Consider the following 16,109-nt stretch of genomic DNA (forward strand, 5'->3'; position numbering starts at 1 on the left):
TCTCTGGGTCTGATTTTCCATCTACTGGGGGTTAGTCAAACTCTATCTCATCAAATTGAAACTACCTTTGAATGTGAGACTCACCAGTATTTTATATACAACAAAAAGGAAACAATAATGCCACCCATAAAATAAGCATATCAATTGTAAAATGCAGTTACAGAAGCATTAAAGTGTAAAAAGAGGGTTTATCTTAGAATCTCTGCAGTACTGTAACACCTTACTTGCAAAGGAATTAATGAGAATTAAATAAAGCTTATAGAACAGTATCTGACACATAATACGACTCAAGAAAAAACTATTATTATTAGGATTGTTATGGTAAATAGAAGTATTTAGAGAGAGGCCTCGTTGATTTCTCTGCCTCTCTGCCAACGCCATGAAGTCAGCTGAAGAAGACACAGAGAGTGACTTTCAATACAGGTCTCTTTTCTCAGAAAAATTCAGGGGTACTATTTTCCTGGCATTGCTTTGCTCTTTGAGATTTTTACTTAACATTCTTCACTGAATCTAAACTATGTGGCAGTAATATAGGACATTTTTTAAGCCGATCTTAGTATCATGTTCCTGAGTGATGTCCTAATAAATTGGAGAAGGAAATGGCAACCTACTCCAGTACTCGGCTGGAGAATCCCTTGGACAGAGGAGCCTGGTGGGCTACAGTCCATGGGGGTCGCAGAGTCGGACATGACTGAGTGACTAACACACACACACACACACACACATATCAGTGAAAATCTGAATTTACAGAACTTGGACAATTAAAGTTTTAATATTCTATATATTAAGCATACTTGGTTTTAATATCAATCATATATAGTACTAATTCATATAAATATATACAGAATTTTAATTCAGGGGAGTTAATTCAGAGATCATAATTAAATGCAAAGTTCAAATTTGGAAGTATTAATTAATCCTGATAGAGCATCTTTGCAGCTATATGTTACTGCCAAAATAATAATAAAAAAAACCCTTATGTCATGACAATGAGACAAAGTCATTTAATACAACTCCCTTGCCAATGTAAGGATCATGCATAGAAAGTGGGGAATGGTATCTTGATTTTTATGCACATAAATGTTTTATTATTGTTCAGCAAATGTACTGCTCCTTCTCTGCCCTTCTGTTAAACTCTTTTGATTTTATTTTTTCTTGACTTAGTTTCAATTTCAGTGATGGAAGTCTTCTGTGAAGCCTACAGTTTTGGTACATCAGCGATCCTTTCTGGATACTGAATCCAAGAAAAGTCATACACCTCTAAAGAAATACATCAAAACAAAAACTTAAAAAAAATTTGGTCCTTTCATCATTAGTAAGTGCTAGTTCTGTACAAAATGCTTTCTAGTCTTCTAAAATCAATGTAATAAAAGTTACCCCAGTGGTATGAAAAGTACATTAAATGAATGATTATTACAAGAATAAACAAATATAAAACTGAAGGTTTACCTCAATTCCTGAAAAAATTAGATTTGGAGAATAATTCACTATGGTTCTGGTGTTATAGGCACTGTCCTTTTTATTTTTGACCGTGAGGCTAACATTGAACTTATCATTGTGGGACTTGACAATAAGCAGGCCCTTTTCTGTGGTGGATACATCCAAGGCAAGGTCTGAGACACATTTTTCCTTGTTTCCACAATCTTTGGCAAAGGGAATCTGAAATGGTCACAGAAAAGCATTTTTTCAAAATTTAGCTAGGCATTATTGAAAATTACCTATGAACTTGCATAAAAGAAATGACATATTTCCAAAATAAGCAGATCATAAAGAGAACAGCTTTAACTGCAGAAATCATAAGGAATTTTTATAGTTGTTCCTATAATTTATAGGGGAAAATCGTAATTTTTACTTTTGGCTATAAATTTTTCCAGTCTTTTAAGGAATGCACAGTTTTCACAGATGTTTTTCACTGGCTTTCATCTGCCAGAACTGAACAGTTTCAAAGAAATAAGTCAAGTACTCCATGATCCAGAGTTATGAGAGAACACTGTAACACTCAACTCTGATCATGAGATTTTCTGTTTAAAAGAATCAAGTACTCAAGATCATAATAGCTTCGGTCAAGCGGGTAGAAAAAGATCAAACCACCTAACTGGGCACTTTCCTTGACTCCTCTTCTTCATTCAGCCCCTCCCCCTTATCCAACCCATCACCAAGAACCATCCACTCTACCTCTGTTCTAAATATCTTCCACACCTCCTTGCCTCTGCATTTCCACCTCTATCTCTAGCCAGCTCTTCTTACTTGCTCCCTGAACTAAAGCAACAACTCCCTGACTGGTCTTCCATACCCACTCTTGATTCCCTCCAAACATTTTCCACCTTGCAGCTGAAGTAATTCTTAAAAGAACCCCCCAAAATCCAGTGCTATCACCAAACCAACTAAAGCCATCAAGAGCATTCCTCGGCTCTTCAGGAACAATTAAAGTCTGTGCAGTGGCACAAAGTCCTGGTGATCTGGCTCCTGCCTGTGCCTCCTGTCTCATCTCACATCACCTTCTGCCCTTGCTCTTCAGCTTCAGCAGGACTGGTGAGCTAATTGAGTTTCTTTTATGTCTCTGAACCTTGGCATGGAACCTCTTCCTGGAACACTGCCCTCTCCACTCCTCTAATAGGATGGAAAAACCTTCCTGTGCTTCAGGTCTCAACTGCAGTGGCCTAAGTTCCAGGGAGGCTTGGGAAGATCCCCTGGAGAAGGGAACGGCTACCCACTCCAGTATTCTGACCTGGAGAATTCCATGGACTATATAGTCCATGGGGTCACAAAGAGTTGGACACGACTAACTTTCACTTTTCACTTTCTAATCCTTGATACCTCAGTGTAGCAGAAGTTCCCTTTGAGCTCTGAAGTTCTCCTCCAGGGCATGTCCTGTAATGACTACCTAATACTTGTTTCCTAGGTTAGAACTGCAAGTTCTGATGCCTGGAACATGAAAGACACACAGTAAATATGCTTGTAAGGAAGGAAGGGAAAGCAGAAGATATGTGCAGGGGAAAATGAATTTCCCTTCCCAACTCCATTAGTTGGAGAAGGGAATGGCAACCCAGCCCAGTATTCTTGTCTGGAAAACCCCATGGGCAGAGTAGCCTGGTGGGCTACAATCCATGTGGTCACAAAGAATCAGACACGACTGAATGAGTAACAAATTCCATCAGTGCCACACTCACAAGCTCACTCTTCCGCAGCGATCAGACAATAGACTGAACTTGGAAGCATAAACGAGGTGAGCACAGTTTAGTCCCTTCCTGTGTCTTCTGCTGTTGGGGCAGTGGTGAGCCCACGGGGAAGCATACATCACATTTCCATTCTGCAAGTTTTACAAAGTGGGTCCCCCAGAAGGCCAGAGGTTAGTGAGCACTGCTAATGACCTATTTAGTTACCTGTGGCCTAAGCCTGGCTCTGTAGGAGGACCCCCATTATACTCAAACCATGCCCTGGAACCCAGTGTTCATTAGTAATAAAGGGGAGTTCCAATTGGCCAACTCATGTCTTTCTTTCAAGTGCTCCTAAATTCAGAAAAGATAAAAATAGGTGTCATTTGTAAGTTCCCTTAAACTCCAGCAAAAGGAAGTTAGTAGAATTGAGAAAAGTCTAGAAAAATCTAATTCCTTTTTTAAAAAAATTAAAATAATTGCTTTAGGCTTGTGTGTGTGCATCTGTTTATATGTTTCAGGTTTTCCCCCCAATATATTCACAAATAGGCATTCTAAATTTTAAAAATCTGACTTACATATTCATGTACTGAATTTGGTAGAGAATCATCAAGAACAGGCCCATTTTCTGGATCGGTAAGATTAAAATCCAAAGTTATTCTCACAGAGTCCCGAAAGTCATGCTTGTCCTAGAGGTCAAAACACAGAACATGTCATTGGCATCATATTTCTTGGGCCCTGTGATGGCTTTCTTCTCCTGCCCCATGGATCAGGCTTATTGTCAGACTTATTGTGCTCCTGATCTGACATATGACCTGATCAGGCTTTTGCTTCACTAGAGAGAGACTGCCCTTCTGCCTTGACAAGAGACACTTCCGGAACACAGAGGCTTCCAACTGTAACCATATGACTCACGTCCAGCTTCTCAGATGGGCCTGTTGGAATGATGGATAGGTTGTACTTGGCCATGTCAGGATGTACAGCTCCAAGCTACTTGCATAACAATATTGTTTCTCTTGAGACTTTGAGCTAAAAAACACTATGTAATACTTCTAGGAACATCTCTCAACTTCAAGAGAGAAACCCTTCTTTAAACTGAATTGCATTTCTTTAATGTGATATATACCTTGAGTTGTAAGAATTTTATAATGTGAAAGGATATGAAAATAATATGGATGTGATCAATATTGTTTTTATTACCATCAGTGACAGCCATCATTTATGGCATGGCCACAATTATAAGCTTTATACACATTGAGAACTATTTCAACAATCTTCCAAGACACATAATAATTACAATCTTTATTTTACAGATAAATAAATAAATAGATAAATAAAATAAAACTTTATTTTACAGATAAATAAAACTAAGCAACTAAACCACTTTGTCAAAATTACTCAGAATGTAGGTAAGCTGGGCTACAAATTCTCTCCTGGCTGACTCCATAACAAACGTTAAAGTATCCATCAAAATCCAGAAGTATTTTGGAAATTTGGAAACTAGTTCATTCCTTTCAATACCAGTGCTTAGATATAGCTAGATGCTAAATTTTTGGAGAAATATATATAACAGTGAGTAGGTTGGAGGCACTGCCAAATCTGGTTTCACACCTTTTCAAATTTTATCTAAGTCCTAACTCCTAAAGTTTCAATTCTGATGAAGCAAAGAGAAAATTAACTCCATTTTTATTTTTCTCACCATAGACTGAATTCAATGTTGACCAAAAAAGCTTATCTTGATATATGTCGTGAGGAATATTGACTTGAAAATCACTGAGAAAGAATAAACGTGGCACACCAGCTTGCATATCTTCTGTCACTTTCCTGCCCCTGGCTACAATATTTTTAAAATATGAAATATTCAACAGGAATAATGAAATAAGTCAGAAGTGGGGGCAAATAGGCTTATTTCATGTAAAATTCCAAGATCATGTTCAAGTCTCTAAGTTTCAATCTCCATTACTAAAATCAGTGTTTTCTCAGTACATCTGTTCTGCTTTTCTTTTTCTTTAGTGTCATATACATTTTAAGAGACTCTTGCTCCACGTACACAGTGATCCAATAAGATGCATTTCAAATGGTTCAAACTGGCTTAGCAGCCATCTCTAGACGTTAATAATTTGCTTTCCAAGGCTCCCTCATCCACTAAAATAGAAACAGGTAGCATAAAGCTTACAGATGATGGAAAATGCCAGATATTTTCCCTTCAGCCTAAAGTCAAAGAGTGAAACACGTAGTTCTATGGACAAAAACAGACCCCAGAAAGCATAAGGCCCAACAGTTCCCCCTCAGGGCAGGTAACCACTGAGCCACAATTGACAGACAAGGCCTGCAAAAGTTCAGTGATGCTTTCAAGTTGAAAGACTGAATGAATGAAATGAATAAATGAATGAAATACAAGATCTCTATCAGCTGGTGCACCGTGCCTTTTACTGTTCCATAATATATGAATGTCTAACAACATACAGAAGGAATATGAAAGATAGCTTTATGATATACATTTGGAAATTAGAAAATCAGATCTGTGATTTTCTAAGAAAAGTGAACAAAGTTTAACTCATGATTTGTACTTTGACATAAACGTTAAGATTGACTGACTTGAAATAAGGCATCTCTATTTTATTTTGAGCTGGAATAAGTCAGCTATTATATATGATTTACTTGCCAACATGTAGAAGGAATGCTTAGTGCATTCTGACTCTCGAACTGTGATGTTTCTTTGAATCTTCCTCTCTTGAGTTCCAGAGAAAAAACTCCGTGATATCTGTCTTAGAGAATCTAATGTGACACGGTACTGCATATCTATAAAAATAAAAAAAGAATAATTGGCAGACATGGTTATTTGGGGTTATTATCATATGATCCAGCTCATTAATATTATAGGAAAATCTCTAGAGCAACCACTCAAGTTATTCAGCATATTCACACTACTGTAGTTCAATGGTATTTGCAGTCATGAAGATAATCTTGAGGAACTCTAAAGAACTCTCCAAGTCTGCAAGGCTTTTAATGTTTAATTATACTTATTTAAAAATGTATATGTATGTTTACACACACCTACCTACATACCATGTAATTTCTTGATCATGTGGGTAGGTTTACTGGGTTTTCACTTAGTTTTTTTTTTTTTTTTTAATTTAGAAATGTTAGACCCTGTTTAGAATATTGACTATGTTTGTATTTCAACAGAGGCAAAAATATACATTAATGATATTTTTAACTTATAAAAGATGTCATTTTCAACTATTCAAAGGATATAATCAGATCAGATCAGATCAGATCAGTCGCTCAGTTGTGTCCGACTCTTTGCGACCCCATGAATCGCAGTTTGCCTTTTCATACTGTTCATGGGGTTCTCAGGGCAAGAATACTGAAGAGGTTTGCCATTCCCTTCTCCAGTGGACCACATTATAAGCTAAATAAATAAAAGTTAAAAAAAAATAAGCATACCACGATAAGGAAAACAAGTTAGGCCTTATACCTTACATGAAGGCAGCAATCTTATTTCCTTGCTTAATTACTACATAAAAATAAGACAAATAATGTTGTATATGATAACGTAAGTCATTATTTTACATTCCTATAGCTCATTTATCTTCCAGTCAGAGGTCTATTGCAGATCATAAATAGGCACATGTAGTACAAGCTAAGGAAAATAGATTTTAAAGATTAATCATTTTTCTCATTCTACTTATATTTGGTTTGCAGTCTAAACTACTATTGGGCAGCCAATGCTTCACAGTTTTGGCTCCAACTTGTTTCAGTATCATTAAAAACTGCTTTAGGAATTGTGGAATATAGGCAAAAAGGGGATACCCAGGCTGATGTAATGGCCTGAGAACACACATGGGATCTGTGTGACCCCAAAAAACAAGGGTCACCTTCTGACTGGGGCAGAGATCTCAGGAAGGTGGGGGCATTCAGGTCCTTTGTAATACCAGTCTTACTGGAGAGAGCCCAGTCTTCAACTCTGCCTTAGGATTGGTGTCTCTTTCTCTCTCTTTCTCTGGCACTTGATTGTTCAAAGTAAATAGGAGAGCCAGAGGAGAAATACGGAATCCAACTACGGAAGGCAACCAAATATAACTATGTAGTTTCTGCTCCAGAATTTACAGGTTCCATAACCCATTCCTTCTATGTTAGAATTTTTTTCAAGGTTCAGTATGTTCACAGAGGCAATGTGATGTAAGATTCCTATCATCGAGGGAAATACACCATCTTACGGGATTCATCCTGTGGGAGCAAATAGAATACACTGTCCTCCTGCTCCAAAGTACTTCTGTATGCATGACACTTACCAGCTTCATAAACCACGTTTTCTTTGGACTTCAATTTCACATTGAAACACACCGTGGCATTTATACACACCGTTTCCTTTCCCTCCACACGGCAGTTTTTCTTTTGAATATTCACTTTATTGGGTTCAAAATTCATGGTCACTTTAACGACAGCCACATCTCGAGACCTGCAAACGCATAAGCCACGGGGGATCACTATTTATTTTTACTTTTAATGCATGCCATCCTTTCGGGAGTGCCAAGTAAGTGATCCGAGATGATTCTTCTTTGTGCGCAGTGTGGATTCTCAGGATGCCTTTCACTCGTGAGGCTTTGATACAGAAGAGATTGTACCTGACGTTCTGAAGACACCTGGTTATTCTGGAGCCATGTTAGGCTTTGGGTTCTGAAGGGTGGCAGAATATGTCACCCTAAAATACGACTATAGGAGTTCAGGACACGCCTCCGCAAAGCATGCCACTTTGGTATACTGATCATTTGAACTGCGGGCACTTAAAATACAACAAATGCTGAAAAGCTTTCTCAGAACTCCAATTAACTGCCTAAAGATGCATCCTCTAAAGAGAACTCAGTTGTCATAAATCCTTCCACAGGAGTGTCATCAACCAGAGAAGATCGACTTGTCACAGGAGAGGAGGCTGCAGTGGACACCACACCCGGAAAAACTTTGTTACAAACTGTTTTACCTCCCATCTGTTCTTTTAAGGGCCTCTTCATCTTTCCTAAAAATCATCCATTTTCCCTAGGAGGCCTACATCTCCCTTTCCTTTCCCTATTAAGATAATTTTTAAGTGTGAATTCTAAGCTACCTCAGAGAGTTATTCATTATCTCCCATGTATACATGAGGTATATATGTTCTAATAAACTTCTGGGTATTTTCTGGGTTTTGTTTGTTTTAGTTTGTTCTGCTAATCGTCTTTTATTACAGAAGTCTCAGCTAGGAAATCCAAAAGTTACAAGGAAAATTAATCTTCATTCCCTACAATTGATAGGCCAAGGAACTGTAATTGCCTATGATAGAAAAGAGATGAAATCAAGTAGCCAGGTGCAACCTCAGAACCAAAACCATATTTTCAGCACCTTCAAGTTTGTTCCCAACCTGGGAAGAGTCCAGAGGACCCCTGGACAACTTTGGTGCACTCTAATACTTGTCTGTTCTTCTTGTAGGGTCAGCCCTGCTCCTGTTTCCAGGAAAGAGAAGCAGAATAGCACGAAAAGCACTGTGCTATTTATTCTTATACACATTCTATTTATTATTCACTTACATTTTAAATTAACTTTCATGACAAGACATATTATTTTCTCTGTTTTACATATAACCAAGACTTTGAGAGATTATTTTGTCAGAAGCTGTCCAGGGATTTAAACTAGGATTTAAACCCAGTCTTTCTAATTCCAATGTCTGGTGATTTCCACTAATCCAAAGTGAGAGCACAGTAATCCAAAACTAGGCAAAGAGAGTATATGGAGCCTGAGGTCAATGCCTTAGAATGAAGCCAGTATAATTGTTAAATACCTTTATCTGGCTTTTGCTTTGCAATCAGACTGGCTGTTAGAATCCGCCTGCCAATGCAGGAGATGTGGGTTCAGTCCCTGGTCGGTAAGATGCCCTGGAGAAGGGAATGGCAACCCACTCCAGTATTCTTGGCAGGTGAATCCCCTTGGACAGAACAACCTGGTGAGCTACAGTCCATGGGTTGCAAAAAAGTCAGACATGACTTAGTGACTGAACAGCAACAACGATCTTGTGAATACATAAGACTCTGTTTATGTTTTTGCATTTAAAAAATTATATATTTTTTATCTTAAAACAATTTACCCATAGAAAATATGAAAATATAATAAAAGAAACAAAAAACTACAAAACAGTTGTAATTCTATCACCCAGCACTAATCACTATTCATATAAATACATATATATATATAGAGAGAGAGATAGAGAGAGAAGAGAGAGAGACACACACACACACACATACACACACATATGCATATATAAACACTGGCCCAAATACATATATAAGCATACCTACTTAAAAAAATTACAAGCAACTTTCCAATATTTTTGTTTTTATTAGAACATTATGACAGTCCCAGGGACAGAGGAGCCTGGTGGGCTGCCGTCCATGGGGTCACACACAGTCAGATATGACTGATGTGACTTAGCAGCAGCAGCATACTGTTCCAACAAATACATGAACATCTATTTATTACATCTATTTATTCAAACTTCTCTTATTGGATATGTATCTTAACTCCTTAAAAAAAATCTAAAACCTACAGCATTATGATTATTCTAAAGATCATACATCTCAAATCATAGATTTTATCTTTAAAAAAATTTCAATTCAGCTCAGTTGCTCAGCCATGTCTGATTCTCTGCAACCCCATGGACTGCAGCATGCTAGGCCTCCCTATACATCACCAACTCCTGGAGCTTGCTCAAACTCATGTCCTTCGAGTCGGTGATGCCATCCAACCACCTACCTCATCCTCTGTTGTCCCCTTCTCCTCCCACCTTCAATCTTTCCCAGCATCAGGGTCTTTTCCAATGAGTCACTTCTTCCCATCAGGTGGCCAAAGTATCGGAGTTTCAGCTTTGGCATCAGTCCTTCCAATGAATATTCAGGACTGATTTCCTTTAGGATAGACTGCTTTGATCTCCTTGCAATCTAAGGGACTCTCAAGAGTCTTCTCCAACACCACAGTACAAAAGCATCAATTCTTCGGCGCTCAGCTTTCTTTATAGTCCAACTCTCACATCCATACATGACTGTTGGAAAAACCATAGCTTTTACTAGATGGACCTTTGTTGGCAAAGTAATGTCTCTGCTTTTTTAATATGCTGTCTAGGTTAGTCATAGATTTTCTTCCAAGGAGCAAGCGTCTTTTAATTTCATGGTTGCAGTCACCATCTGCAGTGATTTTGGAACCCCCCAAAATAAAGTCTCTCATTGTTTTCATTGTTTCCCTGTCTATTTTGCCATGAAGTGATGGGACCAGATGCCATGATCTTAGTTTTCTGAATGTTGAGTTTTAAGCCAACTTTTTACTCTCTTCTTTCACTTTCATCAAGAGGCTCTTTAGTTCTTCTTCATTTTCTACCATAAGGGTGGTGTCATCTGCATATCTGAGGTTATTGATATTTCTCCCTGCAATCTTGATTCCAGCTTGTGCTTCTTCCAGCCCAGTGTTTCTCATGAGGTACTCTACATATAAGTTAAATAAGCAGGGTGACAATATACAGCCTTGACGTACTCCTTTTCCTGCTTGGAACGAGTCTGTTTTTCCATGTCCAGTTCTAACTGTTGCTTCTTGACCTGTATACAGATATCTCAGGAGGCAGGTCAGGTGGTCTCGTATTCCCATCTCTTTCAGAATTTTCCACACAGTTGTGGAAACACAACTGTTTGTTGTGATCCACACAGTCAAAGGCTTTGGCGAAGTCAATAAAGCAGTAGATGTTTTTCTGGAACTCTCTTGCTTTTTCATGATCCAACGGATGTTGGTAATTTGATCTCTGGTTCCTCTGCCTTTTCTAAATCCAGCTTGAACATCTGGAAGTTCATGGTTCACATACTTTTTGAAGCCTGGCTTAGAGAATTTTGAGCATTACTTTGCTAGCCTGTGAGATGAGTGCAATTGTGCGGTAGTTTGAGTATTCTTTGGCATTGCCTTTCTTTGGGATTGGAATGAAAACTGACCTTTTCCAGTCCTGTGGCTACTGCTGAGTGTTCCAGATTTGCTGGCATATTGAGTGCAGCACTTTCAGAGCATCATCTTTTAGGATTTTAAATGGCTCAGCTGGAATTTCATCACCTCCACTAGCTTTGTTCATAGTGATGCTTCCTAAGGCCCACTTGACTTCGCATTCTAGGATGTCTGACTCTAGGTGAGCGATCACACCATCGTGGTTATCTGGGTCATGAAGATCATTTTTGTACGGTTCTTCTGTGTATTCTTGCCACCTCTTCTTAATATCTTCTGCTTCTGTTAGGTCCATAGCATTTCTATATTTTATAGTGCCCATCTTTGCATGAAATGTTCCCTTGGTATCTCTAATTTTCTTGAAGAGATCTCTAGTCTTTCCCATTCTATTATTGTCTTCTATATCTTTGCACTGATCACTGAAGAAGGCTTTCTTATCTCTCCTTGCTATTCTTTGGATCTCTGCATTCAAATGGGTATATCTTTTTTCTCCTTTACCTTTAGCTTCTCTTCTTTTACTCAGCTACTTATAAGGCCTCCTCAGACAACCATTTTGCCTTTTTGCATTTCTTTTTCCTGGGGATGGTCTTGATCACTGCCTCCTGTACAATGTCAGGAACCTCTGTCCATAGTTCTTTAGGCACTCTGCCTATCAGATCTAATCCCTGTCACTTCCACTCTATAATTGTAAGGGATTTGATTTAGGTCATACCTGAATGGTCTCGTGGTTTTCCCTACTTTCTTCAATTTAAGTCTGAATTTTGCAATAATGGGGTAAAATTTTTAAAAAAGAACATTTTAAGGCTTTTTAACACTTTAATGACAAAGGCCTGCTAATGGGTTTTAACTAGTTTACCCTTTCACCAGCAATGAATGAGTGAATGAGAGTGTATAGTTTGGATTCTTCAGGCATAAGTTTGCCTTGACCTTTCCCTACCCCACACCTCCTCTCTGCTCCACACAGATCTTTATAGAATCTACAGCTCAGTCTAGCCCACAGGATTGGACTCTCCTGGACATCCCTGACTGCTGAGTGGGCCTCTGTTTTTCGCCTGCCAGCTGTATCCACTCTGAGTTCCCTCTTCAGCACTGCCAATCTTGGTCTTCGTGTTTTATTGTGCTGGTTTGGTCCATTTTGCTATGCGATGTCAGGAACCTAACTCTGTTATTCTGGCTCATCAATGATAAAGCCTTGACTGGGGGCAGGAGAGGCCAGAAACAAGTTTTCAGGGCTTTGAAAGTAGCCCTTGACACAAATTGGAGAATAAAAGTTGCCCTTAAAACATGTGTATATTTTTTAATACAAGGAGGAGGATACAATAAATATTTGTGGGTAAAGATTATCCTAATGAATTAACCCAGAATTAGCAGTTCAAACAAAAACTAAATGTATTTGTTGTTCCCGAAACTGGTGACTTCTGGTTTGGAGCCTTGGTTTTCAGTGGTCTTCCCCAAAAGTCACAGATCATGCTGCCTAGCATTCTCCTTTTCTAGGCATTCTCCTTTCCTTCTGCTGCATGGTTAAAAGTTTTAAAAAAGCATAATAGTTCCTCTCTGTGTAGTTTAGTGTACAACTTTTATTTGACCTTTAGTTCTTAAGGATTATCTTAAATTATGACTCTATCTTCACCTCTTTCATAATTTTCTTTACTATCTTTCTATATAAAGTTTGAAAAAAGACCATCTGAATTGCACTAAACTAATGATTAATTTGAAAGAATCAACATATGGACTTTCCATCAAGGCATAGGTGAAAATATTTTTTAATTTATTAAATCCTTTTATATGTTTTAACAAAGTTTGTGACATTTTTCAAAATTGTCACACAAATTTCTCATGAGGTTATTGATATTTTATTGATTTTATTTACATTTTTATTTGAAATAATCACATAAAAAAATAGAACACTTTTGAAATTGTCTTTTAACTAGTTAAAGCTAGTTATTAATGCCATTAATTAATAACTTATTATTTTATTAATAAGCTAATTAATTGATTAATTGGCATTAGTGAACATATCTGACTATTGATGAGGATGTTACAATTAACTGAAATTAATTTGGGGATGCAGGCATTTTAAAGACTGAGAGAAGTCACTATTGTAGATGCTTGACCAACAATATAATCAGTCAGTGATGCACAAACGTCTAGTTCTATGCACTGTGTAAATGAATGAAGAGTCAGTTATCCCTAAAAGCTTGTAAGTAACTTAAATTTAGGGAAAGTTTCTTGTTTATATACAACCTGTATGAGGCCCTCTTTTCCCCTATCCCCTCCTCTAAGCAGAATGACAATCACATAATAGATAACCCACATTAAGAGTTGATTCTACTTGTTCTTTTAATACAGGTGCTTTATTTTTAAGATTTATCAGTTTCTCAGATTCCCAAACTGCATAATTTTTTTCTGAATATGGGAGCAAAAAAAAGAAATGGGCATTTTGTATACAAACTCTGATCATACTCTGAGCTCTGGTTATTTAGTCACTAAGTCATGTCCCACTCTTGTGACTCTATGGACTGTAGGCTGCCAGGCTCCTCTGTCCATGGGATTTTCCAGGCAAGATTACTGGAGTTGCTATTTCCTTCTCCAGGGCATCTTCCTGACCTATCTGTAAAATATTATCAGATTAACTGGATGTTATTAAAATACATGCCTGCCAATGTAAGAGACATAAGAGACTGGGGTTCAATCCCTGGGTTAGGAATATCCCTTGGAAGAGGGCATGGCAATCCTCTCCAGTATTCTTGCCTGGGGAATCCCATGGACAGAGGAGCCTGGCGGGTTACAGTCCATAGTGTCGCAGAGTCTGAAGTTGCAAAGACACGACTGGAGCGACTTAGCACACACGCACTCAGGCAAGGACTCAGTAATGTGTCATGTTAATTTGCAGATGTTGTGGATCAGATTAATTGGATGTTATTAAAATACATACCAGAAGAGGGCAGCACCACCAAGGCCCCCAATAGTGACATCAGTCAGACCATCACCATTTAAATCCATTTCTCCGTGAATAGACTGGCCAAAAAATTTCAGTGTCTCGCCATCTCCCCCTGACGGAATACGCTGTGAAAATACCAACAGAGAGTTTTTAATGTCAGAAGAGTCTCTTGAAAAACCGTTTCAAATAAATCTGAGAACTTGGATTGGTTGACAAAAAATTAAAATGAGAGATCTTTTGGAAACCTGCCCAAGAGGCCCCTCATGTGGGGACAAGAAGAATTACTCAGATGTTCCCAAAGGATATTCTTTTTATAGTGCAGACAAAGTCATTCCAGGGTTATTGACACCAGAGAGAGGGAAAAACATTATATAACGTCATCTTGTCTAATCCTAAAGGAAAACATTATGAGTAATTGGCTCTGCTTTCTAGTTTCTGTTCAATTCCATTACACAGAGATATATAAAGGTACTGGAAACACATCATACAAGCAAGAGGGGGAGTGGAAAATTATCCTAGAGTCAATTTGGGGTTCACTGAACTTTGAGGCTGGGTATAAATAATACATTCCATCAAATACATTTTTCAATATGTCATCTTTACTGTCTGTCAAAAATGGGACTAAAAGTCAAGAGCATAATAGATTCTATTTCATTCACATGTATCCACAGTGTTGGGAAGCACAAATGAATAGGGAGTTCTCATGCACATTACCATACATAATATGTTTGGCATCTGTACTTCCTAACTTAGCTCAGGTTCAAGCTGATAGCATTTTAACAGAACCTAATGGCAGGGAGTCCTGACTGACAAACTCTCCCTAAACTTAGAGTCTCCTTATCCTATCTTCCACTTAAATGTCATAAAATTTAAGAAGCCAAATAAGGCAAAGCAAATGAAAACATCTTTCAAGCCTAAAGGTTTGTGGTTCACTGGAAATTGTTTCCTTATATTTTTCAGCAGAGAAATCAGGAGTTATTGACCCCACTGCTTCTGGAGGGCTTGATTCAGTTTGATTCTGGATCATTCCATACACAGGCAGCACCTCTAGTTACCATAGCAATGAATGAGCACATTTCTCACCTATTCTTGGGAAAGCATTCTGCCAATAATTAAACAAACTCAACTCTAACATTCTTTATTGTTTTTTTTGCTTAAAGCTGCATCTTGATTTATCATCATTTTACAAAACAATTGCTGAAGAGAATCTAGTCTACTTATTAATGATTTTAAAATCCTTATTTTTATATTGCAAATGCTACTCCATTAAGTTTGAGGTATTGAACCGGAATGAATAATGTGAAGAACACAAGAAAGAAACTCCTTCTTCCAGTACCTGATTCCATCACACTCCAATAGTTAATATTGCCTGTTTCCAGTTATGAAGTACCATGAAGATTTTTAAAAGAAGCAAATCACTTATTAAACAGATCGGAGTCTTGTTAGTGAAAATATATTACTGAAATATGCCCTTTATTTTGTTTTTCACTATTAACGTCATTATGACAATGAAAAATTAAGGACAACTTCACAAGACATGAATAGATTTTGAGAATTCTGTTGACTATGGAGCCAAAGAACATTTACAAAATAAATAGAAATAACTGTTGTTCTGTTTTTCTTTTCATAAGTTAGAAAAGTAGTGAATTCTATTTTATTCATAAGTAGTTGTTCAATGTCCAATTAACTATGGTTACTTAAAAACAGACAATTACATTAGAAGAATCCCTTTAAATTCTTTTACTTTTGTCAAACATAAAACACTTCTGTAAATGGACATTTTTCTCATGTAGGAAAAAGTTCTAATTTATATATTGGGCTCTAATTTATAGAGTCATTAGCTGACAATAAATTTAAATCAAGAACAATAGAAATCCCCTGCAGGTTAAACTTAATTATTCAGAGTTTTTTCCAAGAGGGATTACTTGGTAGAAAATTATAAACCTTCAGAAGTCCAAATTTATTTTTATGAAAATACACCAATTTAATTCATAAATATAAAATTAATG

General features: G+C 37.5%; 1 protein-coding gene across 1 annotated transcript in view; it reads right to left on the reverse strand.

The window, feature by feature from the left end:
* ITGA1 (integrin subunit alpha 1) overlaps nt 1-16,109 on the reverse strand; it is a 172,425-nt gene that overhangs the window by 28,199 nt on the left and 128,117 nt on the right. The window contains exons 15-19 of the mRNA XM_055554969.1: nt 14,095-14,225; nt 7,454-7,620; nt 5,821-5,957; nt 3,734-3,844; nt 1,450-1,659 (exon numbers count right to left, since the gene is read on the reverse strand). Coding sequence (XP_055410944.1) covers nt 1,450-1,659; nt 3,734-3,844; nt 5,821-5,957; nt 7,454-7,620; nt 14,095-14,225 — 756 coding nt within the window. The remainder of the gene's footprint in view (nt 1-1,449; nt 1,660-3,733; nt 3,845-5,820; nt 5,958-7,453; nt 7,621-14,094; nt 14,226-16,109) is intronic.

Source organism: Bubalus kerabau, chromosome 18, assembly GCF_029407905.1.
Source record: "Bubalus kerabau isolate K-KA32 ecotype Philippines breed swamp buffalo chromosome 18, PCC_UOA_SB_1v2, whole genome shotgun sequence".
Classification (NCBI taxonomy): Eukaryota; Metazoa; Chordata; class Mammalia; order Artiodactyla; family Bovidae; genus Bubalus; species Bubalus kerabau.